This window comes from Polyergus mexicanus, unplaced genomic scaffold (assembly GCF_030449975.1).
Source record: "Polyergus mexicanus isolate NDT 795.1 unplaced genomic scaffold, iyPolMexi1.0 SCAF_15, whole genome shotgun sequence".
Classification (NCBI taxonomy): Eukaryota; Metazoa; Arthropoda; class Insecta; order Hymenoptera; family Formicidae; genus Polyergus; species Polyergus mexicanus.
The window spans coordinates 6,601,333-6,628,613 of NW_027223335.1; the positions used below are offsets into that span (position 1 = coordinate 6,601,333).

General features: G+C 31.4%; 1 protein-coding gene across 4 annotated transcripts in view; it reads right to left on the bottom strand.

Annotated features, from left to right (window-relative positions):
- Nucleotides 1-27,281, bottom strand: part of LOC138939669 (uncharacterized) — a 40,741-nt gene that overhangs the window by 5,208 nt on the left and 8,252 nt on the right. The window contains exons 2-4 of one of the 4 annotated variants that reach the window (XM_070307691.1): nt 17,617-17,700; nt 11,180-11,486; nt 7,310-9,107 (exon numbers count right to left, since the gene is read on the bottom strand). In XM_070307691.1, the coding sequence (XP_070163792.1) occupies nt 11,346-11,486; nt 17,617-17,700 (225 nt within the window). In that variant the 3' untranslated portion in view covers nt 7,310-9,107; nt 11,180-11,345. Of the gene's footprint in view, nt 1-7,309; nt 9,108-10,848; nt 11,487-17,616; nt 17,701-23,294; nt 23,346-27,281 lie in introns of those variants that run through there. The other 3 variants (XM_070307694.1, XM_070307693.1, XM_070307692.1) reach the window with 3 other exon arrangements.

Consider the following 27,281-nt stretch of genomic DNA (forward strand, 5'->3'; position numbering starts at 1 on the left):
TATTAATAGAATGCTTAACGACATTGGGTGTATTAAAAATTTAGATCTTTGAGTTCTTTGAGTAATGATTCTTTCGAGTATTCGTACTCCGAATTATTCTCAACTCAAATGCCTGAATAACAATATCGACGGCCCAGCTCATGCGGCGCATTTCTCGAATTTCGATTCGCGTCCATTTTTATAAATCTAAAAATCGTACGCCGAAAACAATATTGTACAAGGGATCGATCAAGAGCGAATTCATCCCTACCTCCTAATATTAATTTTAATTCTCATCTGCGAATGCAAAAAGTCAAAGCTCCACCGCTTCTTACCGATAAATATCTCGATCGTAAGTTTCAAACGTCATTATGATATTTCACTTCGTTTATATTCGTTACACGCCAATTATGATAATATATAGTACAAAATTGCAATACGCGTCATGCATACATAGAAATAGTGAAATTATTAGGAAAAAAAAAAATGAGATATCTTATATTAATTAATTTTTTTACATTAAGATCTCTTGTTAAATTTCGCTAAACACAGTTTCTTTAATTATTCTAAAATTATACTACGTACAGCCCGATGCAATTAACCACTTTATCAACTCTTTGTAGACCGTGGGAGGCTAGCTTTCCCATTATTACAACAGCGTATCATTTTGTACATTAATACTAATTATTGTGATAATTTAGTCGTTTAATTAGACATTATTTCAAGTAATTGTACCAAACAAGTAAATAAGAATAATCTTTTTTTTATGGATCTATGATTCACGCGCAAAGATTTCATAAATCTTATGAACACGCCGGTGAACTTCGCGGCCATCGACACTTCTGAAACGGATCAAGAAAATATACAGGACATCTCTTACTTTATTTAGAAAATATTTTTAATAACTCTTTAATAAATTAAAAATAGATTTTTCATATATTTATCGAAATCTCATTCACTAGAATTGCTTCACATGTTTAATATCTTCTCGGCAATTAAATTTTTGATTTAATTTCTCTGTCAAAAGAAAAAGAAAAAAAAAGGAAGAAAGAAAAAAGGCGATAAAGTTGTATTCAAATTTTTTAAAAAGATATTTTAAATTATAACTCCGTATATTGATAAAAAGAAACTGACGTTAAAATAATTTCTAGATTTAATGAGACATCCCTAGTGAAAAATCAGTGCGCGCATTTATTTCAAGCGCCGGTCGTGTCGCGTCTCTCTGAACGAGTCGTAATCTCCTGATTTAATTAGTCTGACCTGAGAAATATGCGATACAAGCTCGGTTGTATCCGTACATACAAGTGAGTGTTATATTTACGTAAAAAGACGCGCATATGTACGTCAGCATTCATTTCTTGTAACATGCACAGAATATGCAAGCTAATAATTGAAAAGCCAACTAAACGAAATAATTATATCGCATAAATTTGCGAAAATTCAATTATTAAATTAATAATTATATATAGAAGAATAACATGTCAAAGAGAACTAAATTAAATTAAATTAAATTGTAATTTATCAACGCTGTGTAAAAACTTTCAAAAATATTTCTAACAAATTCATTCACTTGACTTTTCAAACAAGCAATCAAGTCTCAAAATATGTCCAATTGTATCTATTTATAAACGATACAGAAGGATTATTAAAACTAATAGAAAAATTGTATAATAATAATATTTGCAATGTATTAAATAACATAGCAAATCATATATAAGAATGAAAATTATGTTAAAATATCATGTAAAATATCTTGATATTTGATTTGAAAACATCTCGATTGACACAATACCCTTGAGTATATCTTATTCAATATAATAACACATTGTATAAAAATCCTATTCGGCATGATATCGTATCATGCAGCGGGTCTGTGAATATATGAATTTTTCGAGGAATTCTCCGATTGATCGAACAATTTTGGGAACTTGATCGCTTAATTGATATAGTAATTTGTCATGCGCCGCAATTATCGGCATCTGTCGAGACTCGACGAGATCGTGGACGGTATCCTGCTTAAGAAAAAAAAAAAGAAAAAAGGAAAAATAATCGTGCACTTGGTAAAGAATCAATCAACGCCTAGAATGAAGTGATGTCGCTTTTCAAATGCCCCGAATCTCGCGAGTTCTCTACAGAGTGGAAAAAAATAAGGTGAAAATTTTTTCCGTAAGTATGTCTCGCACGATCAGTAATTATATCGCAATCCTAGATATATCCGCGACATATATGATAATTTCTCTGCATAAATCTCTTCTTTATTTAACGATACTATACGAAATTATTGCCATAAGACATTTATAATATATAATTCTTATCTGTTTGTCATGATTGCACAAAAGTCTTTTCTTTTTTTTTTTTTGCGCAATTTTTAGTTTATCTCCATTATTAAGCGAAAATAGTTTGACTTTTGCTATCCCATGGAAAAGTTTTTAACGTCAAGAGATTAATTATACAATATCATCGATTTTGTGAAACACGCTATAGATAGAATACACTAATGACAAATTGATTATTGTAGTACTGATCGTGCAAGAAAGATATAATTTTGATCATTACGAATTCGTGTTGCTCAGCAGCAAATCGGCAATTTAAATAGAATTTTAATGAAGATGTAAGATGTATGTTTGACAAATTCTATATAGATTCATCCGTCTCTAAGACAAAAATCTAACCGTTTTATATGTATATAATACATGTAACACTGAAATCTAAATCTTTAAGTACAAGATATTAAAAAAAAAAAAAATTATTTATTTTAAGATTACAAACTTTTAATTAAAAGATGTTTTAACTTCTCATTACATTTTCTCTTTTTCTTTTTTTCTTTAGAAATGCAGTATTTAAGAAATATATTACAACTATACATAAAACGGGTTTTTTTTTTTTTTAGAATTTTTTAGAATAGTTTTCACGTCTCTTTTTTTTTAATTAAGATCGCAAATGGAGGTCCGGCATATTTTTAATATCAAAATATGCATATTTATCGTTTCAAAAACTTCCCACTGAGCGACGTGCATTCGTTATATCTTTCGATCCTCCGACAATTTATATCTTCAACGATACATAGATCAAAACCTGTTTAGATATTTCCTCCCTCCAAATAAATTCACAAAGGCTTGGAGCGGCGAAAGGAAACGAAAGGGAAAACTCTTGACGAGTGCGCATTTTTCTTATACTCTTCATCCTAATATCCTTATTAAAATTATTACGTTGCTTCGGAAAATATTGGCAGTACGGTAGTAAGTTGTGAAAGACTCATTTTTATCTTCGGTATGCTTCAGTATTGTTTGTTGCTTTTGTTCTTCCTGCTCCTTTTAGACTTGCTGTTGCCATTTACAGTAGCGTTATTGTAGTCATACTACTCGCTGTTTATTCACACAATTCTTTTCATCTTTTTCCTTCTCGCTATGCGCCAATAAAATAATGTATCGCGAATTTGTAGAATATATTATTTAATTTTAAATTGAAGTAAAATTGTCTTTGTTCCGTATTTTTTTTTCAAAAGATAAATATTACAAAATTGAAGCCAATTATTAGTTTGATGGCATAAATGTCTACGTGTATAAGAATATGAAAGTATAAACATCTATATAAGAACGAAAAAAGAAAAAAAACTAAATTTTTCTTCAGAAATTTATTACAGATGTGTCAAAACATATTTCCCCCAAGAAATAAAACAAAACAACAAAGAACAATGTAATAGCATCCTATTTAGATCAAAATTTCAATTCTTACATTAAAATAGAAGGCGACATGTAATCGCAAATACTTTCGCGAAATTCCTGAAATTCGCGAAATTTTATCTCGGCGCGCTAGTTTTACAGACGCGCGCACACGCACATACACGCACACGCGCTACGAATCACAACATCAACGAAAGTCTCTATTCAATCTTTTTATTCTTAATTGCACGCTTAAATTACTTACGAATTATTTATTGATTACAGGCTAGCTCACAGGACGATCAACTGCATCGCGACGCGCCGCGTCGTCGATCTCTCTGATGTCATATATAAACTATATATGTTACGTGTTAATTAAATTAATTAAAGTAATTCAATATTCTCTCCTGACATCGATTTATGAGAAAATTCATCCCAGGTGTATCAAATAGATCGCTTAATAGATTAAAATTACAATATATACACATGTAACAGCATCGAAAATAATCTCCAAAAATAAAATGTCTGTGAAAGATTAATCTAAATTACAATAAATATATAACATCAATGAAGAAATTACGTTAACATAATAAATTTTATTAACATAATGCTTGAATTTTTATATCCAATTTTCATTAAGCAAAAACATCATGCAGATAATATTGTATGATAATACAATTGAACATTATATCATTATAAATTTATTTAAAAATTGAAAAGTATGTAAATGTATGTGTGAAATCTGTGGTATTAAAGGACGGTTGTTCAGCACATTTCAAAGCTCGGAAATAAATTGTTTTCATAAGTTTGGCACACACGCAGGGAAAGTACACAGTAGATGCGTGTCCCGCGGATTAATTAATTATTGATGAAAATGCAGGCAATTATTAACAGCTAATCTTGAAAAAAGAAAAAAAATTCACGTGACGATTTTTGCGATATCTTTTTTCCATTTGACTCGCGCGTTTGCTGCTCCTCAATTAAACTGCTACCTTTTTTCGACACTATCTCAAATATAACCGGTGCTCCTTGAACAACGAGAGACCGATTGCATTATGTATTTATTAATTTCTTCATTTATTAATCTCATTTTTTTATGTGTGTATATATATATATATACAATATATACACACACACATACTTTTTCTTTAAACACTCTCTCTTGTTCGGTTTCTCATACACTCAGGCACACTTTCTAATACGGAACAATTTAGAATTTATTTTATTGCGTGATGCAAGGGTGCTGCAAGTAGATGTGAGTGTGTTATCGCAATGAGCGAGTGCTCACTCTTCACGTACGTGTATCGTGTGTGTTCGTGTATATCATAGACTCATATGTATATTTCTTCCTTCATATTTACGTTATATAATATAATCTTTTTTTTATACATATTTATATATATTCTTTTCGTTAATCTTCTGTTTAAAAGGGCGAATCACATCATCAATTACAAAGATTTCTTACAGACAAACTGTGCATTCTTCTCTCCTCTCTCCTTTCTAGACTCCGCAAATATTTACATCACATTACAATATTGTTAAGCAATTTCTATTGTTCAAATATAGCGTCTTTATTTTTCTTCTCTTCATTTTTTTTTCGGCATATCTGGTTGCATCAATCAATCGTCCGCGGTGCTATAGAATCTCATGTAACTTTATATAACTCTTATTTTCTTTTTGTGAAATTTACTTGATGTGATGTTTTGTAATAACCTTGCATAATGCATTTATTCCGATAGTTGATAATATTGCTTGTAATATTATAAATATTACAACGCGTTATAATGCTTTGCTAAAATGCCTTAAAAATTTTATTGAATTGGCCATAAAATAGTCGTAAAATAAATTTATTAATTCACAAACATAAATCAATATATTAAACGGAGAACCGTGAAAATTTCATTCGCTTAAAGCAATTTTAATATTGTATATATATTAGGTTGGTCGTTAAAAAAAAAATTGTTGCTGCCACTCCCTAAAAGAGTAGTAATCAATAAAAAAGAGAGAAAGAGAGAGAGAGAGAGAGAGAGAGAGTTCTGTAAAACCCCAAGTCTGTAAATTAAAGGAAACAATTGCCTCTTGAAAATACAAATTTAATAATCTGTTTTTCTTTTTTTTTTTTCATTTTATATTATTAATACAAATGTGTGGTATAAATTATACAATTAATTAATTTGTTTTTATTTGAGCTGCTATTCACTTGACTTTATCTACCCCATTATTTCTTACCTTTTAAATAAATTGACATTTTATACTCTTAAACAATTTGAAAAAAAGAAACATTCATCTTTAATTAAATCTTTGATTTGTTGATCGTTGATAGCAGCTCAAGTAAAAACAAATTAATTAGTTGTATAATTTATAACACATGGTTGTATTAATAATAAAAAATGGAAAAAGAATAGATTATTAAACTTGTATCTTCAAGAGGCACCTGTTCCCTTTGATTTACAGACTTGGGATTTTACAGAACTTTTTTTTTTATCAATTACTCTTTTAGGGGGCGGCAGCGATAATTTTTTTTTTTTTTAACAATCACCTTAATATATATATATATATATATACACATACACACACACAATATATATACATCGTGAGATCAATCGGAATTATATTTAAAATATTATTAATAAAACTTTATGAAAAAAGGATGAAAGTAATATAGATAATATTAAAATTGCTTTAATATTTTTTTTATAAAGTTTTATTAATAATATTTTTAATATAATTTTAAATATAATATTTCACAAATATAATTATTTATATATAAATAATATTAAGATCGCTTTAATCCTTTTTTCATCAAGTTTTATCAATAATATTTTAAATATAATTCCGATTGGTCTCATGATATAAAAAATTACAAGATATTCTTAAGAGAAATGATTTCTCTCTCTCTCTCTCTCTCTCTCTCAAAGAAACAGAATAAAATAAATAAAAGATACTTTTTATTTTCCATAAAATAGCGCAAGTCAGAGCAAGTTTGTTTCATGACTAGCAAAAGAAAGCGGACGATCGATCGCTACAGCCGAGCAACGCTATGATAACGTCGTAATAAGTGATCGAACGAGGTATCTCGTTTTAATTAATTACTGCTTAAGAGTCTCGCGATCGAGTAAGATCGGCCGCGAAGCTTTGAAAGAACGAGGGCATCATCCTAAGTTAGAATATAAAGGTACGTAGGTCCCTACCTCCATTTTTACATCGACTCGTTAATCACATCTTGACTATGTCGCGTCAAACCGTCTTGGCAATAATGTTTACTTCGTGTTAATCTATATAAAACACATAAACGTATTTAAGAAAAAATATTGTCGCAAGAGATCTACAATAAAGCAATATTTATATCACACACACACACACACACACATATAGAGACACACATACACACACATTTCACATTCATTCTTAAATATATTAAAGACTAAACAAAATATATATGAAAAAGACAATGAAAATATACAAATCTCACTAGAAAAAAATAACAACGTGACAACAATCTCTGCAATTTATTTATTTAAGAAGGCGTATCAGTAAAATGAAGAGAATTAATTGTGTAGAAAATTTAAAATTTAAAATTATATATATAAATAATAATTTTCTTTCCCAAAAACCAAAATTAAGAAAAAAATTTGTATACATATATATATATATATATATTGAGCTCTTTCTTTTTCTCTTTCTCTGTTGGAAAATCATGGTTTGTTTAAATTACATAATTTGACCTCGAATATACGTAATGAAGAAAATAAATAAATCGAAATAATTTTATTTGTCGAAATAATGAAATTCTTCGTGATTTCTCTTCCAAAATTAAAAGCAGCAATCATAATAAATTACATTTGGTTTCGACAACTTTATATTAATTAATGTCTCCGCGGCTTTCGTTCTTGAATTTTTGATATGTTCTGTCTCTCTGTCTTCTGATTTCGTACTGATCTCTTTGATTTTTATTATCATAATTCTTATCATAATATGTGTGTAAAATAAATGAATAACCCTATACTATTAAAAGTTCCGTTAAATCATTAAACAATGATAATTTTTTCTAAAAAATTGTGTAATAAACAATAAAATTTTACATGAGAATGTATATGTATTTACAGAAATATATTAATATTAATAAAAATGATGTTCAAAAATAATAAATAGTGAAATATAAATGCGTAATGTATGCAATAAATATTTAATTATAATATAATATACAAAGAAAATTTTAATCATATAGGTATATTCGAGATTATCGAAATGTTTAAAATAACATAAAAAAAATTATTAAATTTATTTCATTAACTTTAACGATTAGTATTTACCATGATATACAGTTTCATAATTGTGTGCTCTGCATGTAATTCGTACAATACATATTAGAAATCATTGAATTCATATATAGTGCTAAGATTGATACTTGTGTGTAGGAGAGTTTTATTCTCTAAGAATTCTCTCAACTGTAATATTATATACTATAACCAATTAACATAAAATGTTTTGTTTTCTGGAAATAATTTTGCATCGTATAACCCTGAAATAAACATATAAATACATATTCTTCTTCTCTTGATCGCTAAATGGTATATGCCTGATCTGAAACGTATTTGTCTGTATTGTAATTATGCAAAAAAAAAAAAAACATCATATAATACAAATTCTTTAATACCAAGACAATAAAAGAATCAAACAACTGCATATAGAGCTAACGATATGTGTGAGCATCAGCTTAGCACCGATTATTAATATGTATTCATAATTGTTATAATAAGCATTATAAATCGTGAAGTAACTAATCGTCACTATTGTGCAAATAAATTTCTAATCTTGACTAATTAATAAATCCTTGACTATTTAAATAATTACAATAAACGGTACGCGTCTTTTCGTTTCCTTCAAGAATCTCAATTAAGAAGGAACATTATTTATGGAACGGTCTGACACGAAATAGTAGTGCCAAATCTTCGAGTGCACGATCCCGCATGAACAAATCCCGTATAATTCGCGACCCTGATCGCAGTCGCTCAGCCACACCTGGGTTACCCATTTCGCGAACCCGTCTCTCGCTGCTGGCGTAAATTAATCGGTAAATCGCGGCACAATCTTCCGCAGAAGAGACTCGACGTTCTCTCCTCCATACAGAAATCCATCCAATATGCGACTGCAACGAGGACGTGTTAACACATGAGATATTTCAACTGTTAAAATCTGCGGAACGACGCAAATCCTGATAGAATTATTATCACAGGGGTTAAACCGCGCGTCGATCCTCATGCTCCGATAACGATCAATCCGCGGCGAAGTAGATCGCGAAAGAACATCCACGATAATCTGAATCTTCCTTGTAGATCCTCCGTGAATCCCGTCGAACCATTACCGTGTCCTCTGAGGAGCGAATCAATCGCGAATAGAATGCTGTTGAACCTGATGATGATCTCCACCTCGCGTGGCATCGATGCGAACAATTAATTTTTATTACTGGAATTAAAAGGCGCGAAAAGTTCATAGCCACGTAATTGCACGGCTTCGAATTAATATTAAATAGTATTTGTGTGTGTATTGTAGGCTTTTTACTAAAAGACTTATTGTTAGCCTTTTTTTTATAAGGCGTCGAAAAACTCGTTTTTTATAAGCCAGTTTTAAAAGCCTAGATATCTTAAAAAAACCTATGTTAATTGTAAAAAAAGTTGAATTTTTATACATAAAGCCTACAACATATATAAATAAAAATATATATATGTCACTGCATATTGATTAGGCAGTAATTGTCAAGCCTGAAATTGAAGCAAAACATTCGCTTCGCAAAAGATACATAGCGATTGTATGATGATTGAGATTGTGTAAGAGATAGTTATCTTTTAATTAATTACTTGTAATTATAGTAACACACAACAATTTACGCGAAGGGCAAAGGATACTCCATATCGGATGAATGAAAGAGAAAATATGCCATCAAGAAGAGAAAATATTATAGAGAAAATAAGTTTTTTTTTTTTTTCATATGTAATTGCTTTTCACAAAATAATGCATCTTCGTGAGAAGAATGCAAGAGATTCGCGTATAAATTTACCCACCTCGCCAAATTCAAGACACGTAGGCCTATTCGATTATCCAATTTGTAGGATGCGTGTCACTAGAAATTTGTCCGCGATTCGGGAGATTGCTTTGTCGTAGCTCGATTCAACGAGAATCTACGACGAAACTAGGCCGCGTCAGGGAAAGACGACGGTAAATCCGAAAAAATTGCGCCTGCACTCAGGGCTCGCGCCGTATTTCAAGGCGGCAAACGAAGCGAAAGTAATCTCGGAAAATTGTCATATTACTCGCCGACCGATAAATCATAAATCACCTTTCCTCTTGACCAGTCCCGATCGTCCAGATCCGCTTTCGAACGATTCGATTGGTTTACTTATCGGCATGATTTCTTCGTAATAGAAGAAAAGGAGAGGTTGCTTTCTTTTTTTTTTTCCCCCGAATGTGGCAAAGGTTACATAAAAAATAAGAACTCTTTACGAGAAGGACGCAAATTTTTTACGCGCATCGTTGCTATAAATTACAGAAGATGTTTTAATATTTATTAACAAATTTAAAGTAAATTCAAAATTATTGATTATATATTAAATTTCTTACATATACGTCAAGTATATACACACACGTACAAAGTTGTATAAAGAAGGATGATTAAAAAATATTAGCCAACTATTCGTCTATCGTAGAAAACTAGCGTCGTCATTTTTTAAATGAATAAATCAACTCCGATTCTGATTATAAGACTCGAGTTGACTTTTGTGAGCGTTCATTTAAATCTCAATCATCGTACCTCAAATTTCTCAAGCTATAGAAATTGATCTAGATATATATTCGAGGGTAGTAGTGCGAATCGCCGGAAGTAAATGCGAGTAGATTTTGTAAGCAAAAACTAATGGCGCGTGAATTCAACGATATACTTGCAATCACGATGCACGTAATTTATCGAGGTTGTGCTAGTGAGCATCATAACTCGAGAATATATTCAATACAGATCGATCCTATCTGAAGCATCATATATTTACAGTAGCAACAAAAAGCGGCATAATCTCTCTCTCTCTCTCTCTCTCTCTCAATCTCTTTCTCTCTTTCTTGGCAGTTACTTATAAAATAAACCTTTTTAAAATAATAGTTTCATTTTTTTTTTCAAAATGATTAAAACTTAAAATTTTTAATTTAATTATAAATTAAAGACTTCGTTATTTATATTTATGTATATATATTTCATATAAAAAAAAAATATATATATACAGAAATTTAATTATTAGTATTTATGGTAATTATTTAAATGAAAACTTTCAATTAAAGTTCGAATTAAATTTATTAAATTATTTTCTTAATAAATTTTACATAAAAATAAGGATAAACGTAAATTTTGAATAAACAGACGATCGCGATATCACTTACGGAACTTTCGAAACATGCGAAACAAAAATGCGCAGCACGGGTTAACAAGATTAACCACGACTACTTCCGGTGGTTCGCGCTTGCGCCCTTTAAAGATCGTGATTGTGATGGCTCACCGTTTGCTTCGACCGTAGTCGACCGTGGTTTCGTTCATCGGGTTCAGCAAGCGCAGATGTGGAGGGGGACGGCGGTGAGTTTATAGGTGAACGGCGGTGTGATAACGCATGATTAACGCATTGTCGCACACAGACGATCGTGATCGGTTCTCGTGATCGTCGCGATTCAAACGGTCTCCGATACCGGGAGCGGTGGTTGCCCACCGGAAGTAGTCATGACGGGCGCGGTGTTGGCGGTGTTGGCGGGGGCCGGAAGTGGCTGTAGGGCCTGCATGTCGCAGATGTGCGAATCGCGCTTCTTTAGGTCCTGGAACAAGTGGTATTTCGAACATGTTTGAATTTTCTCCCTCTCTCGCTCTTCCTCTCACTGCTATTCTTTATTGCCATTTCGCGCTCCCTTTCTCTCTCTCTCTCTCTCTCTCTTTTTCTCTTTTCTATCTCCTTTTCTCACTTTCTCAATTATTTTCTCTCACACTTTCTCGCTCACACTTGCATTCTCGCCACTTTTACTCTAGCCCTCAATCGTTCTCTCACTTCTAATCTCTAGATCCGAACTAAGCAAGTACGTACATTATGTCTACCCCTTTCTCTCTCTCTCTCTCTCTCTCTCTCTTTCTTTTCGCTCCTCGTCCCCCTCGGGAAAGAAATAATTCTTGATGCTATAATTGAGCTGAGATGTCAATCGTGTAAAATTACACGATCTTTGGTGATCGAATTGGAATGAAGTGACATGGCCCAAACTGATGATCGACTTTGAACGATCCTCGAGCTCGCAAGACCCGTATAAATCTCCCGGGGACGAGAGATTCGGGAAAAGTTTTCGATGACTTCCGTGTCCCAAAAAGACAGAGAAGAACGAGGAGAGATCGAAAGATGAGAATGTAGGAAGTAAGACGAAGAAAGAATTACGCGTGCATTAAGAGAAACATGCGACGAATGAGAAAGAGATATAACGAGCAGGAGCAATCGAGAGAAAATCAAGATACGGAACAAATAACGACACAATATACAAATAAGAAAGATAACGACAACAATTACAACAACAATAACAAGAACGAGCCAAACATTTCATTACATGTAAAAGACGAAGGTAAAAGGAAGCAAACGATGCACACAGGGCCGAATCAAGACACTTTGCGTGGTAATACAGTACGTATGTTCGATTCGCTTACTTGTTATGTGCACATGTATTGTTCAAATTGACTTAAACGCGCAGTTTGAGCCACTATAAACTATATAATTATTCTTCTGCTCGCCAAAAGAACGTAGATTTTATTTATAGATTAATTATAACGGCCAATATATGTCTCTTCTTCTAAACAAAAATCTTAATTTTAAAGATAAAGATATAATTATATATATATATATTATACAGCAATGCTATATTGAGAGATAATTTCTAAAAAGCAATATAAGGATATGTATATCTTGCGTATATTTTAATAAAGTCATAATTAAATTATGTTAAATTGTAAAGAGTTAAGAATAAAAAATTTACCAAACTCGTTCCACAGATTAAAATGCTCAAAAATCCTGTTTTTTGTTGAAATTTAAATGTAATGTGATATTTAAAAAAGACGTGCAATATATAAAAAAATTTATACCGGTTTAAAAAAAAAAAAAAAAAAAGAACATGCGATAAATTTCTGCTTAAAATATAATTGTAACTTTTAAATGTGATTATAAATTATCATGCTACGCATTTTGTTTTTCTTTAAAGATCGAAATTATATTAAAATTATACTAATATAAAACGAAATATAATTGTAATTTCTTATTGTGTACAATAATAGTGAGAGAAAGCCGTAATATCCTTTAGGAAATGAAAATTCTCCGCAGGATAAAAGGATCGCGAGAGATCCTTATGACAGCCGCATGCGAGGTGCGTTATAAGTCTTACAAGCGGAAATTGTAAATTAAATAATCATGATATCGCAGCGTAACAGTCACAACAAGCAGTCATTATACTTTACATTTTCCTAAGTTGAGTTTACAGTTTATCCTGGCAGCATGATCCTTTCAAACGTTTATTACAGAACTTTATTGCAATAATCGTACGGCTATTGTATTGCACTTAACCAATGTAACTTTCTACGATACGTCTTTCGTGACTAATAACAGCACAGATCGGTCTTATCCGAGTTTAATTATACTATTAGTAATTGCGCAGTATAGTGGTAATCGTAAATCGATTTTGCAATTAGTAGCGTGAATGTGCCAAGATAACGATCGATTGGAGGAAGATAAAATAGAAACGTATTCAATTACCGCGCGATTCATTCTTGTCTTATTTTATCTATCAAATGAAATTTGCGGAAAATTTATGTGGATGTTTAATTGAAATCTTTTAAAAATTTTAGATTTATCTATACGTAACTTTAGAACGTTAAAAAGTTAAAAAAAAGTAATAAAAATTATTTTTTATTCTTTTATTTCTTCATAGAGGAAGATTTATTTTCGTGATAAAATCTTTTTTCCAAATTTCTATGCCAGTGTTTAGAATGTTTCGAAACGTCGAAAAATCATATTTTAAGAAAATGTCTGTATACATGTATATATGTATGTATACGTATAAACCCTTTCATCGATTCTTATCAAATTCAATTCACCAACCATCCTTTAATAATTCTCTATTTATAAAATGAATAGAGTATCATCAAAGATTTGTATTGAATTTGGTGAAAATCGATGAAAAAGTTGATCTTTCATAATATTTGGAATTTTTTGCGAAATGCTTTTGAATTTTTTGAATACACGCTTTAACTTTTGCAAATTTTTAAATATCGGGTTAAATTTTTTTATATAAATAGAGCATCGTTAAAGAATCGTTGATATTGAATTTGGTGAGGATCGGTAAAAAGGGGTTGATTTTTTATAAAATTTTATAATGAGATACCTAAATATCTAAAAAATAAAGCAAGATAGAAAGAAATGTTTCAGACAAAAGTTGTTCGGTTCTGAGGGAGTCATAAGATGGTGCCATTAGTTTGACCTTGGGTGGAGGCGTTTCAATGTCAATCTTGTTTTATTTTCTTTACACCAATTGATGTCTCTTATTTTTTGAACGACAGTACTTTGATTAAAATTGCAAATGCTTCGACAACCGTTTGCGATTTTTACAAAATATATTTATACAAGCATGTGTTTTTTTGCAACTCGAACGGCAAATACGCAGTGTCGAGATAGTCATTTAACCTCTGATTATTTCAAATTAAATTCTGTTGTGTGTAGTACAAACACGACAAAGTCGCTTGTTTAACCATAGTTTTGTTTGTTACGTGACATCCGAGATGCATTTTAATGTTATGGATTTTTTATGAGTAGAATTGCAAAATCACGCGCGTGTACAGGAATTGAAACGAGTATATTTTTAAATTCAAATTGTTGCGAAAAATAAACATATAAAGTTACTGTATTCCTCTCGCTTTCCAATAATTTTTTAATTAATTATATATGAAGATACCTTAGAACTATATTTTATTTTACATATCTATATGTGTGTGTACACACAACTATATGACTTTATAAAAAATATGAAGCAAAAAATTCGTCATGTTGAATATGTACTTGCGGAATAAATTAATCGACAAAATAAAAAACTCGAGACAAAAGGGATACACAACACGCGGATAGCCTTGCCGTGAATGCAAATGCTACAACGAGTCGTCCTATTCCTATATCATCCGTTTGCGGAACGTTTAAAAAAATATTTTCGTCGTACACGTGTGAATATCGCAAAAACAGAAAAGAGAAAAAAAGCGAGCATTCGACTGCAAAGATATTTTTCAGATCGCAAAGTCTCGAAAGAGACACGAAACTTTTGTATTCCAATCAATGACACTTTTAAAGATCGCCTCGAAAGAAAATTGCGCAGCTACGGAAAAAAGAAACAGAGCGAGAGAAAGAAACGATCTATTCCACGGCTGTTGCTTTCGTTTACGTCCCTTTTACCTCTCCTCTAAACCTGCCTTTCGTATTTTTATGTAGTTGAAAAAGTACGAGAAGCTATAGAAAAGAAAATGAAAGCATAGTCAGCGATATTCAAATTTATTTATGTATCTGACAAAATATCGATATTTGGACTAAAACTAATATTATATTTCATAATTTGAAAGTGAATAAGTAGTATAAATAAAGTCATATAAATAAACGATGTCAGATTTTCTATAATTTAAAAATAAAAATACATTTTATTTAATTTAAAGTTAATTTCTCTTTCATAAAGATATGAAATATGATTTTCACCATTTATTTTACTAAAATAAATATATATATATATATATGAGAAAATTATATTTTTTATTTTATTAAAATTTTAGTAAAAAGTATTAGTTGAATAAAATTAATTTCAAATTTGATTCGATCACAAAAAATGGCATTAAAATGTTTTGACAATTGTAAAATGATTTATATAAGATATTTGTCTTTCTCTTTCCAAAATGATTAAAATTATTCTAATTATAAAGAATATTGTAAACACATTATATGCTTATAAAAAAATATTACATTTGCAAAATACTCAACTTTATATAAAAAGTTCTTTAAAAAACGATTCTAAAGAATATTTCACAACTTTCACGTCGCTCACAATAAGTTTAAAATTTTTTCAAACAAAATGATGACAAAAAAATCCAATCCAAATAGATAAATCATATGTATAAAAAGAGTAAGAAGATTGAAGATTGAAGAAGATAGCCAAAATATTTCGAGCGTAATTTAAAAAAAAAAAAAAAAAAAAAAAGGATCAATTTTTTCTTCTCGTTCGAATAAATCCAGCTTGTTTTGTGTAAAGATTAAAAAAGAAAATCGGGATTGTTGCAAGTTACAAGATACAACGAAACCGCAAGCATTACAGAGACATGAGTGACGCTATACTATTGTATAAAAAAGAAAAGCCAAGCTGGCGCATTATAATATCGATATTCATCGTCAATTTTTATATTCACCGCAATCAAATTACTAACTTAACAAACTTCGTAAGGATAATAAAATACCTCAAATTGTACGCGCGCGGTAAATACAATATTTCTAGTAGAAATATCCATACGAATGAAAACTAACAATACGATAACTCCCCAATATTTTCTTTGTTTAACTTAATTATAATGCAATATATATTCACACACGGGTAAAATAGTAAAAATTTCGATTTGCGATAATAGATCTGTTAAGTGAAATATGTCGATACCTAAATACGACGAATGTCGCATAGCATAAATTTATTGAGCTATATTATATATTTTTCATCCATAGTATATAATATATGGTGAAAATAAAATATCTATGATCTTTTCCCAAACTTTTTTCTCATAATAAATCTCATAAATAAACCCCATTTCGCGCAAAGATCGATATAAATTTGTGAGCGTAATAAAGATTTAATGAAAGATAGGCAGAGAGAAAAGGAATTATCGCTACATATAATATTTATTTTGCAGCATATCAATCATCATCGATCATGCAAGAATTAATTAAACAGCGACCGTTTTGAGGACCAACCAAGAAATTTCATTGTGGAATATTAATAATTATTTTACCTGTATCACATTATAGTTATGTTATTAAATGCGTTCATAAATCCTTTCAATAAATTGTAATAAAATAGAAAATATTTTTAAATGCTAATTTAATATACGAGATTTTTGTGCGAGTTGCGCAATTATGTTTTATATTTAAGTAAAATTTATTACATATAATTACATACATTTAGATAAAACATTTCAAATAGATAAATAATTCAATGATAACACGATAATGAATTTAGATACACGTATAGAATTAAACACATGTATTCAAAAATAATAAAAAATGTGCGAATAAAACTGATTAGATTTAGAATATTTATATTTATATCTTATATTTATACATGTATTTATATCTATAAACTGCGCAAATCATTCGAAACAAATCATTCAGCCAGCGCAGAAAACCATTAGTTATCCTTAAAATCGTACGAATATATTAAATATCTCTAAAAGCATTCAACACCATCCCCCTAAAAGCATGGCAATCATACATTCAAGAAGCAAATTGAACATTAAATAGTATAAGTACAATATTAAATGCATAGCCTCTCAGCGACGAGTCTTCGAAAGATGCAAGAATCCCTAAACAAGCGTAATGAAAGGAGAAGATTTTCTTTTTTTCGAAAGCGGACAACGAGGAAGCCAATCCAGAAATCGTTCTTAAAGACATTATCGAGCACCGGGAGGGATAGGGACTGCTGGGGAGATCCTGATGTAGCGTCCTTCATATCATGGCAGAAAACGCAGAAGCGCTTCTCGAATAATTGATATATCACACATAAATCTATCACATTTATGTCATATCCCATCACATTCTTCTCTTATCATTAGTATCATCATCATCATCATCATTATTAAAAATTATTATTATTATCGTTTCCACAATTGTTTGCAGCAACGTTGTTTCTTTACCTTTTTTCGCACCTGTATACGGTCGCCGTATATGATCACCACTCTGTCCTTGCTCTCGTTCGTAGTTAATTGATAGGATAGACTCTATGTAATTTTCGATCGATCATTCGATGAAGGCAATAACGTCCATCACATTATTATTATCGTCATACATAAATTTGTATGGTTTGTTTTTCCGCGTTTGTCGATGTTTTCGTCCACATTGTCGTCGTCGTCGTCATCGATGACGGTTTCGTCCACCAGGTATGCCAAGGACGATGATAAAGAAGAAAGAATGATGAAGCGGCGCCAATCGTCATCGATGGATCCAAGCAGCGGCGTCATTGCGATCATCGTTGTGGTCGTTGTTGATCATCATTGGGGGTAGAAGATGGCACGGAAATGATGAAATAGAAGAATTTGATTGATTGACTTTCTGTAGATTCTGCGCGACTGTGTGTGACTTTACTTGTGTTGTTTGTGCTTTTTTGGTGATTTTCTTAGACTGCCTACGTTTATTGACGCGAGAATCGGATATACATATATTATATATTTTGGCTCTATAATATATATAATATATATATATATATATATATATATATATATATATATATATATATCTTTACTCTTAAATACTTTCTCTCTCTCTCTCATTCAATTACTCGTCCGACTACTCGCATATATCCAGTCGCCTTCTTTCGTTTTCTTAAACACGTGCGTTTATATGCATTATATCTTTTATCTTCGTTTCGGTTATTCTAGATTACATCCGCTTTACGTCGACGAACAAGCATGTCTCAGCTCTGCTATGGATCCGCAATGTATATGATCCAAATTTCTAGATACTTATTTATATTTTTATTTTGCCGACACATCCTCTAATGCATTTCTCGATTTTTACTTTTAATTGCTCTCAAGTCACAATGCGACACGGTATCGACATCTTTTTGTTTATCATTTTTCATTCTTTATTTTTTTTTTTTGTTTGTTTGTTTGTTTGTCGAAAAATCCGATTCGATTTCGGTTTTAGAATGTCAGTTTTACAGTGCGCGAAGGGGTTTTTCAGAACGAGGCCTCGACGAGGTAAGTGCCTTCCATGGCGACCCCCGTCTGCCCAACCTGGGCCTCGGACACTTGGGCTCTTGTAGCCGGGATGTACTGGCTGTACGCCTGCTGAAATCCACAACCACAAGCACACACTACATTGTTGCACGCTAGGCATACCTATGCTAATGCTTCCTACAAACTCTTCCTAAACTTTCATCTACTTTCGCAATCTATCGATCTACGTATGTGTGTGTGTGTGTGTGTGTGTATGTGTTTGTGAATGGGTGTGGAAATGAAATTTTTTTTAATTTTTCGAACAAACCATTTGACTTTTCAATCGATTGATTTATGCTATAGTTTTCGACATAGATGAGAGAAGATGTTTCAGAAACGCTCATTGTAATTATTTATTTTCAATATAGTCTTTCTAATTAGCAACAATATAGAGTTTCTGATTGCAAGTATATCATCGAAAGCTTATTCGTACAAAAGAAAAAAAAAAGAAAAAAAAACAGTTTTTCATAGTACATATTCTTACGTTCAAATAAAAATGAAAAGTAATCTCGAAAGATATATTTATTCTCTTCCTTATTTATCGCAATTTCCGCTTCCTAACTAATATTTTCATTAAAAAACCTGAAGGATGCATTTATTATAAGCTTATATGGTATGTGCCGGAAGGAAGTAACTTCTTAATTTCACGATCCAATGTTTTTCAGTCCGACCTTTCAGTGTGCACAATAAGATCGATTTCATCGATTTTCAAAGGATATATTTTCAACGACGAAAGAGCCTGCAAATTGACGAAGTGACGCACATACTGCGCGCATCGTCGACGAAAACGAATTAATTCGCAAACGTCGATGTGACGCATCGCGTGCATTCTGTCAACCGAGTCGAACAATTCGTATTCGAAAGCGCGAAGGACAATTTCGCATTCGAACGAATCGCACGTTTTCCGCTGATCGGCAAAGCGGTAAACTAATGAGTGCCTGCAGACAACGCGATTTTCGATGCAATCATTTTCCGTCAAATTGCTATCGTAATAACGGGTGTTACCGTGCGAGAGAAATAAAGATCGTATGTTCACATATTGTCTCCATATTCGATAAGTTTCATCGAAAAATTCAAGATCGTTTATGGTAAGGTAAAAGATATAATTATTAGAGATTATTAATTATGTATATACATAAATTAATATAAATATTAGAGATTAATAATTACGTACACATAAATTAATATATCATATTTACACAAAAAGTGCAAGAAAATAAGTGCATGTTTTAAACAATATATCGTGTGCTGCCAACGACGGGAGTACAAAACGTACAATAAGAGACAGAACGAAGTCAAGAATTAAAGAGAGACGATCCGTACATTATCAATTCTTACCTTATATAGAAAGAAATATTTCCTAAGGACTTTTCACACAAACGTCAACATGTTTATAATATAAGATATACAAATGTTACGTATTTTTAGCGAACCAACTGCTTAAAAAAAAAAAAAAAAAAACGATGCAGTAACGAATATTTTAAAAGTGCACACATGATTCTGGGAATAATATTTTCGATCTAAAAAATTTTCTCCTTTTTGCTAAACCCTTTCAAAACATAACAACAACTATGAAAATATGAATATTGAAGATACAGAAAAATCTATTGGACAACACGGTAGGGGAGCTATCAAGTTTATGAAAAAATAATTTCAAAAAATAACTGCAGAATAGATGATATGAATTTAAATCATGTTATTTAAATTTTATTAGCATCAATGATAAAAAAAAAAATATTATGTATTTACGAATTTTGATACTCTCTCTGCTTCTCGCATCGTTTAAATGCCGATTGAGATCGCTAAAAAAAAAAAGCGTATCGTGCTTTTTTCGTAACGATCGATCGAAACTGTAGCGTGACATTCTCGCGACGTTTACAGCCGATCTCATAATACCTCTTGGACGCCGATTAATCAATGCAAATTGACGGCGTAATCGTAACGTGGATGGACATAGCGAAGAATCTTTGCGAGTTATTAACGAAGGAGAAAGCGCTCGATTTTCAGATCGATTAATCATCCGGCTGGTTGTAATCGACGCCACTTGACAGAATAACGAGTAATACGTAATTAATCTTACTCGCTACGATGGAATAAGATCTCGAGCCGAAAAGTAACGGATGATATAGTATATATACGTATATAGTTATATACAGACAATTATACAGGACGTCGCGAAACTTGTAACTTGAGCGATAAAACGGTCGATCTTTGCGTAGATAAAAAAATACGATTATAAGCATGATAGAGTAATCGTCGAAACAATAAACGGCAGAAAATATAATCCATTGTATCGCGAAAAAAAAATTCAAAATATCTAAAATATATATTATTAATGTGTGAAAAGAGCTTGAATATAGAATATTAAATACTATGTACAAATTTTCAAAAATCAGATAATTTAAAAAGTCACTTAAAAAAGAGACTTACGGTATTATAAACGGAAAATTTAAAAATTGATACATTGTAAAAGAAAAATTTCTTAAAAATACTTTGCGACAACCTGTATAATGTATTTAATATACTTGCTAGAAGTAATTGAGATAGAAATGGAGAATATAGAAATATATAACGTACATAAATACGATTTTCGATATTTATGCAAAGTGATAAAATTTCTGCGACTGGAATTCATGCAATTACACGATCGGAAGTATTTGATATTATATATATGTACAAGGTGAGGTCCGCACGACAAACTAAATAAATTCAAGGCGTAATCGTAATCGTACGCGCTGACATGTGTTGCACATAAATTAAGTGACATGTTGGGGAAGAGCACCGGCACGCTCGAGCGAGTATTTTCAACTGACTAGATTTAACAGGCACTTTCGCATCTCATCCTAACGATAATTTCAACGCAGCTTTACATAATTGGATGATGCTTGAATTAATTAATCTCATGACAAATATGACAGTCATGGCAAAATCATTTATTAAAATTGAATTAATATAGCTTATAAGATTGTTTTTGCAGTAATACCAAAATGACTTACGGTAATGAGTTTCAGTCCTACATCTTATAAATATGCTAATTTTATATGGAGTCGCCTAATATACAATTTTCAATCCTTCAAAAAAATTTTCAGCTTCCTTCACTTTTATATGATATTGGATGATTGCATAAGTTCGTGCCCGATTTTTATAGATGGCATTAAATTGCTACATGGCGGAGTTCTATTGTTTTCGTGTGGTAATTGTTGCTTACACCGAATAGACGACGTTGTCTTATGTCAATTTAGCGTCAGACATTGTTCAGATAAGTCCATTTGTGCATAAGAGAAATCATTAAAAATGGAGAACGAAAAGGTGCATTTGCGGCATGTAATGCTATATGAATTTCGGAAAGGCGTGAGTGTTGGAATTGCACAAAAAAATATTCAAAGCGTTTATTTGGACCGCGCTCTTGCTCTCCGAACAGTCAAAAAGTGGTTTGGCAGATTTCGAAATGGTGATTTCAACATGGAGGATCTACCCCGCTCTGGACGGCCTTCTGGCATCGATGATGACATTGTGCATGCCTTAGTGGAAAGAAACCTAAGGATTACAACTGAGGATATTGCTGAGAGGCTGAACATCGATAATTCAACCGCTTTTCGTCATTTAAAAAAGCTTGGATACATTTCCAAGCTTGATACGTGGGTGCCGCATCTCCTGACTGAAAGGAATAAGCTGCAGGAAAACTGCAGGAGTCGCAATGGGAAATTCTGCAGCACCCGCCATATTCTCCAGATATTGCGCCTTCAGATTTTTATCTGTTCCGATCTTTGCAGAATAGTTTAAATGGCAAGAATCTCAATTCCGAGGAAGCTGTCGAAAACCACCTTACAAACTTTTTTCGAGAAAAACCAAGTTCTTTCTTCAAAAATGGAATCGACAAGCTTATAGATCGTTGGAAAACCATTGTAGAAAAGAATGGAGACTATATAATTGATTAATAAAAGTGTTATCTCTAAAATATAATCTATTGATGTTTATATTTAAATCGGGCACAAACTTATGCAATTACCCAATATATTGTATTATTCGCTTTACGAATCCCTCCTATCCCTCAATTTTCTAAGCTGTTAAGCATTGTAATTATTTCATTTTCTCTCACGGAAAATGTTAATATTCCACAAATATTCCCTTTATTCTTAATTATTTCCGAAGCAATATTTGATTATATTCTCTCACTTATTTTATTAATCCTCAAATTTTCGATATTTCAGAATTAATTAAAATTGAATTAAATGAATTTTTAATCAGTTTAGTTAGTTCTAGTTGTTTGATTCATAAATTTGATTTAATATCAAACTTAACAAATATTACGCTTCAAAAGTATTATGTTAATTTTCCACAATATGTGTATACACATTTCTTTAAAAAGTCTATGCAAATTTACAAATATGTAAATTACTGATATCTTCCATCAAAGTATGCGAGTCAAAATTACGCGATCGAGCGCACTAGACTCTCCTTTGTCGTATGGTTAACAATTAATAGTAATAGAGCCGGGAACGGTGATTAAAAAGGCAGTGCTTGTTACTGGGTCGACGACGAGTAGTGGATCGACGGAGCTTTTTAGAACGTACACTTAAGATTCAATTTTGTCTTGCCTGGCTGATCTGAAGTGGATGCTCCACTACAGGCTCCCGCTGTTCCTTCGGCTATGCATTATTCATAAAAGCAACTCGTATTACATTATAGCGTGCATAATGCGCCGGTTAATCCGGCGCGACGTCATCGCCAACGTTGGCGCGAGCTTTGACGACTTTTTGAACGAAAAAGTAGGAAATTATAAATATTAACGTGCTAATCTAACGATACGATCTCTATTAATTTCCGAACGTCTTCATAAAATGTGATAGCCGTTTATGATGATTAATGACATCGATTGTAAGGGATCGAAAACTGGGTTATAGCTTGATAATATTACGTAGCTATTACGTTATTACGATAATGCGATAAAACTGAAGGCTAGCAAATCTGCCGTGTTCAACTTTTTCTACCTCTCGGAATTCCACCTTTCAATCCAAAGAGATTTCACTGACAATATATACGTATATGTTTGCGCGTGAGGCTTAATTGAATTCCCGTGTCCGCGAAAGAAATTCCGACGAAGACTCGGATTGCGCTTTAGGCGAATCCGAAAATCCCGCCAATATAAAAGTTCTACATCCGAATCTTCGAAAGTTGAAGCTTTCCTTAAACAAAAATGACAGCCTGTCATTTTCGCGAACATTCTCTGAATTTTATATTGATGTTTTCCATATTTATATCTCCATACTGTCTTCGAATTTAATACACTCAGCAAATATCGAAAGATAAATTGTATTGTAGATAATAATTTAAAAAAAAAAAAAAAAAAAAAGGACCAGAAAGCTTATAATTGTGTAACGTTAAGATCTTTGATTATGTCCTGACGTATATCACGAAACGTTACAATATCCGCGCGAAAGATTCTATTTACACAAAATGAAGCAATTACAAGTACATTGCGTGTTTGTAAAAAAATATGTGCGCGTTTTTTTTTACAGCATTTAGCGAATACTAAAAAAATTTTCTAATAAATTCTATATATATATATATTATATGTTCTAATATCGCTATTATTTAAAAAGGAATAACTAAAGCTCACCGCTTTCTCAAATTCTCTATCGCGTAAGATTGTCAAAGATAGTCTGAAAATATGATCCATGGATTATTTAGCTGTATCGATAATATGTTTCTTTCGAAGATCGTAATGACATATTGATACTTTATATTTTACATGACTTCATGATTATAGATACACGTACGAAGCTACATATCTACATTCATGCTTATACAATATATATATATACAATAGCGCTTTATATTGCACGTTATATCCGTGTAAAGACACAAAGCGGCGTCTTTTAGACTTTACACTCTTTTGTTATGTATAATCGTATGCTAAACGATATCGAGCGAGGTTTAATAGAGCTTCTCGATTTCAAAAAGTAATATTTATAAAAAATATAGAATCACTAAAACTTTTGATGTCAAAAGAAATTTCTTTACGAGTACCAACTACATATAATAAGACGATTCTATTTAAAACTAAAAAAACATATATTACGTATTTTGCAGATGACGTGCATTTTAATCTAACATATATATTAAACTGCTATAAAAACATTTCAAAATGATCGAAATATATTTGTAATAAAGATCCTTTCTTAAGGATTCCTTCTAGCTCTAAATGTCTGATATAACTGCTTTGACAATTAAAAAAGAAATTAACTTAAGATTCTGTTAAATAAAAAATACATTGTTGTTTGCAATTAATAATTACTTAACGTATGGTACGTACTATATCTTATTCACAAAATTACCGAATTATATATATTTTTTAAAAACTAAAGATTCACATAGATTGAAGTAATCTCAAATGTATTTTATTGTAAACCACCTGTTATTACTCGTAATTCGCATAAAGCACAACATAATCACACGGATCGGAGTTACGGAATCGCAATTTGCCGGGATCGATATTTTATACCGCGTAATAGAGGATTATTTGAAGCGGACAGCGAAGATACATAATACCGTTGCTTATTGTTACTATTAATGGATTCAGATTTAGTCAATTATCAATCTGATTACTGTCCGCGTATTGAGTAATCAATAGTTTCTAAATATATGAGAATAATAGAATTTATGCGCTCTCTTTTCTAAAACATATTATACTTGCGCGCAAACATTTGAAGAAGAGTATTACTGTGTGACAAATTGAAACATTTCTCTAAAAAAATTTATTTTAGTTTAAAAATCTAAAAAAAATCTAAAAGTTTATTTCTCTAAAAAAAAAAAAGATTTATTCGAAATCTTAAAAAGTATTTTTAAAGACTTTTTGTTGTTGAGTAAACATCGAGTTATATTGCGCGAGGATACGAAACATATCAAAATAATATCATAAAATATCATAATTAATTTCAAAATATTTAATTCCACCAGAGAAGGAGCACCACAAAAAAAAATAGAAGTAATATAATATATTACAAGAATTCAAAACAATGCAAACGCGAGAATAACAAATGTCGATTTCAACGAATTTTATGTGAATTTAATACGAATTTCTTCTCGAGCAAATCGACGTTGATTAAAATAAAAGCAATGAGGATAAAGCGATAGGTATTAGAGAAAAGCTCAAGTAAAACGGAGCTTAATGAGTGCGCGAGTTACTGAGGCCGTCCATCGTTCTCTTTCTGTGTATCTTTCATGCTGCCATTCCTTTCATCTTGCCCTTTCCTCGCTCGTGCCTATATAAAAGATCAACGAGAGTTTTCGTAACGAGCAGAGAACGATCGAAGTTTCGCTCTAATTGGAACGCGGGTGGCTCGGACGAAGAAAAAAGAAAAAAAAACGGATCTTACTCGGCCGATTCTAAGGAATGAATTATTCACGTGACATATTCGCATGATCAGAAACTGTTTTCAGAACCCCCGGACATTTCACGAGCGATTAAATTGACGATGCTCGGCGACTATCCTGTTACTTAATTAATATGGGACTGTAGCCTTCGTACTGTAACCTACGAACTGATAAAATCTTCGATCATTAAATCTAGCTTCGATATTTTCTGTTCATTTATTCCTGTCCGGTTACTCTTCGATTTACATAAAATATAAATATAGTATTTAAATTTTTTCCAATATTAAATATATATTTCATAAAAAGCTTTTCAATTTTAAGCTTTTAACTTTACAAATTAAACGAGTTGAGACATTAAATGCGAGCTATTCATTCATGAGTATACGTACGTATATTCATTATAAAAAAAATATCATATATACAAAAAATTGAAGAAATATAGATCTATATTTTCTATCTATTTTAGCTATATTTAGCTTTACGCTACGTAAAAGATATCTTATTAAAAATTTAACAGAAATAAATTAAGAGAATTATAATAAGAGAAATATATCGTTTGTGCGCATATACAGAGTGTAACAGAGCGCCCGTATCAGTAATTTTTTGAGGAAACAATGCATTTTCGTGAAAAATGTTTCATGCGAAAGTTGTAGAGCTTTTAAGTGGCGCATTATATTGTATAATAATATTGATAAAGTTGATTTGTCTCATTATTCTATATATAAAAGTATTACGGTAAGATTTACAAAAACTGAATATTTTACGAGATATTTAATTTTTTATATCAAAATATGTCAGATTAAGATATAAAATAACTCAAAGAGTACTTAATAAAAAAAATACTTTATTATAGTGTTTTGGAAAGCTCTCGAGGTAAGCTATACGAGAATGCGTAATGAAAAATAGGGGGTTTCATTTAAAAAGTTCAAAGTGATTTTTATATGACCTTGACGGTGCTACACAAGGTCATACTAATATTATTATATAAATCACCACTCGGAGTTCTACAACTTTTGCATGAAACATTTTTCGCGAAAATGCCTTGTTTCCTCAAAAAACTGCTGATACGGGCGCTCTGTTACACCCCGTATAACTCGCAGAGTAACTTCCTCGATACCGAAATTGATCGCCGTGATATATTGCTATTGATATTGCCATGATTAAAATTAATTTGTCGATCAGGTTTGTACACAAAACGTTTCTCACAC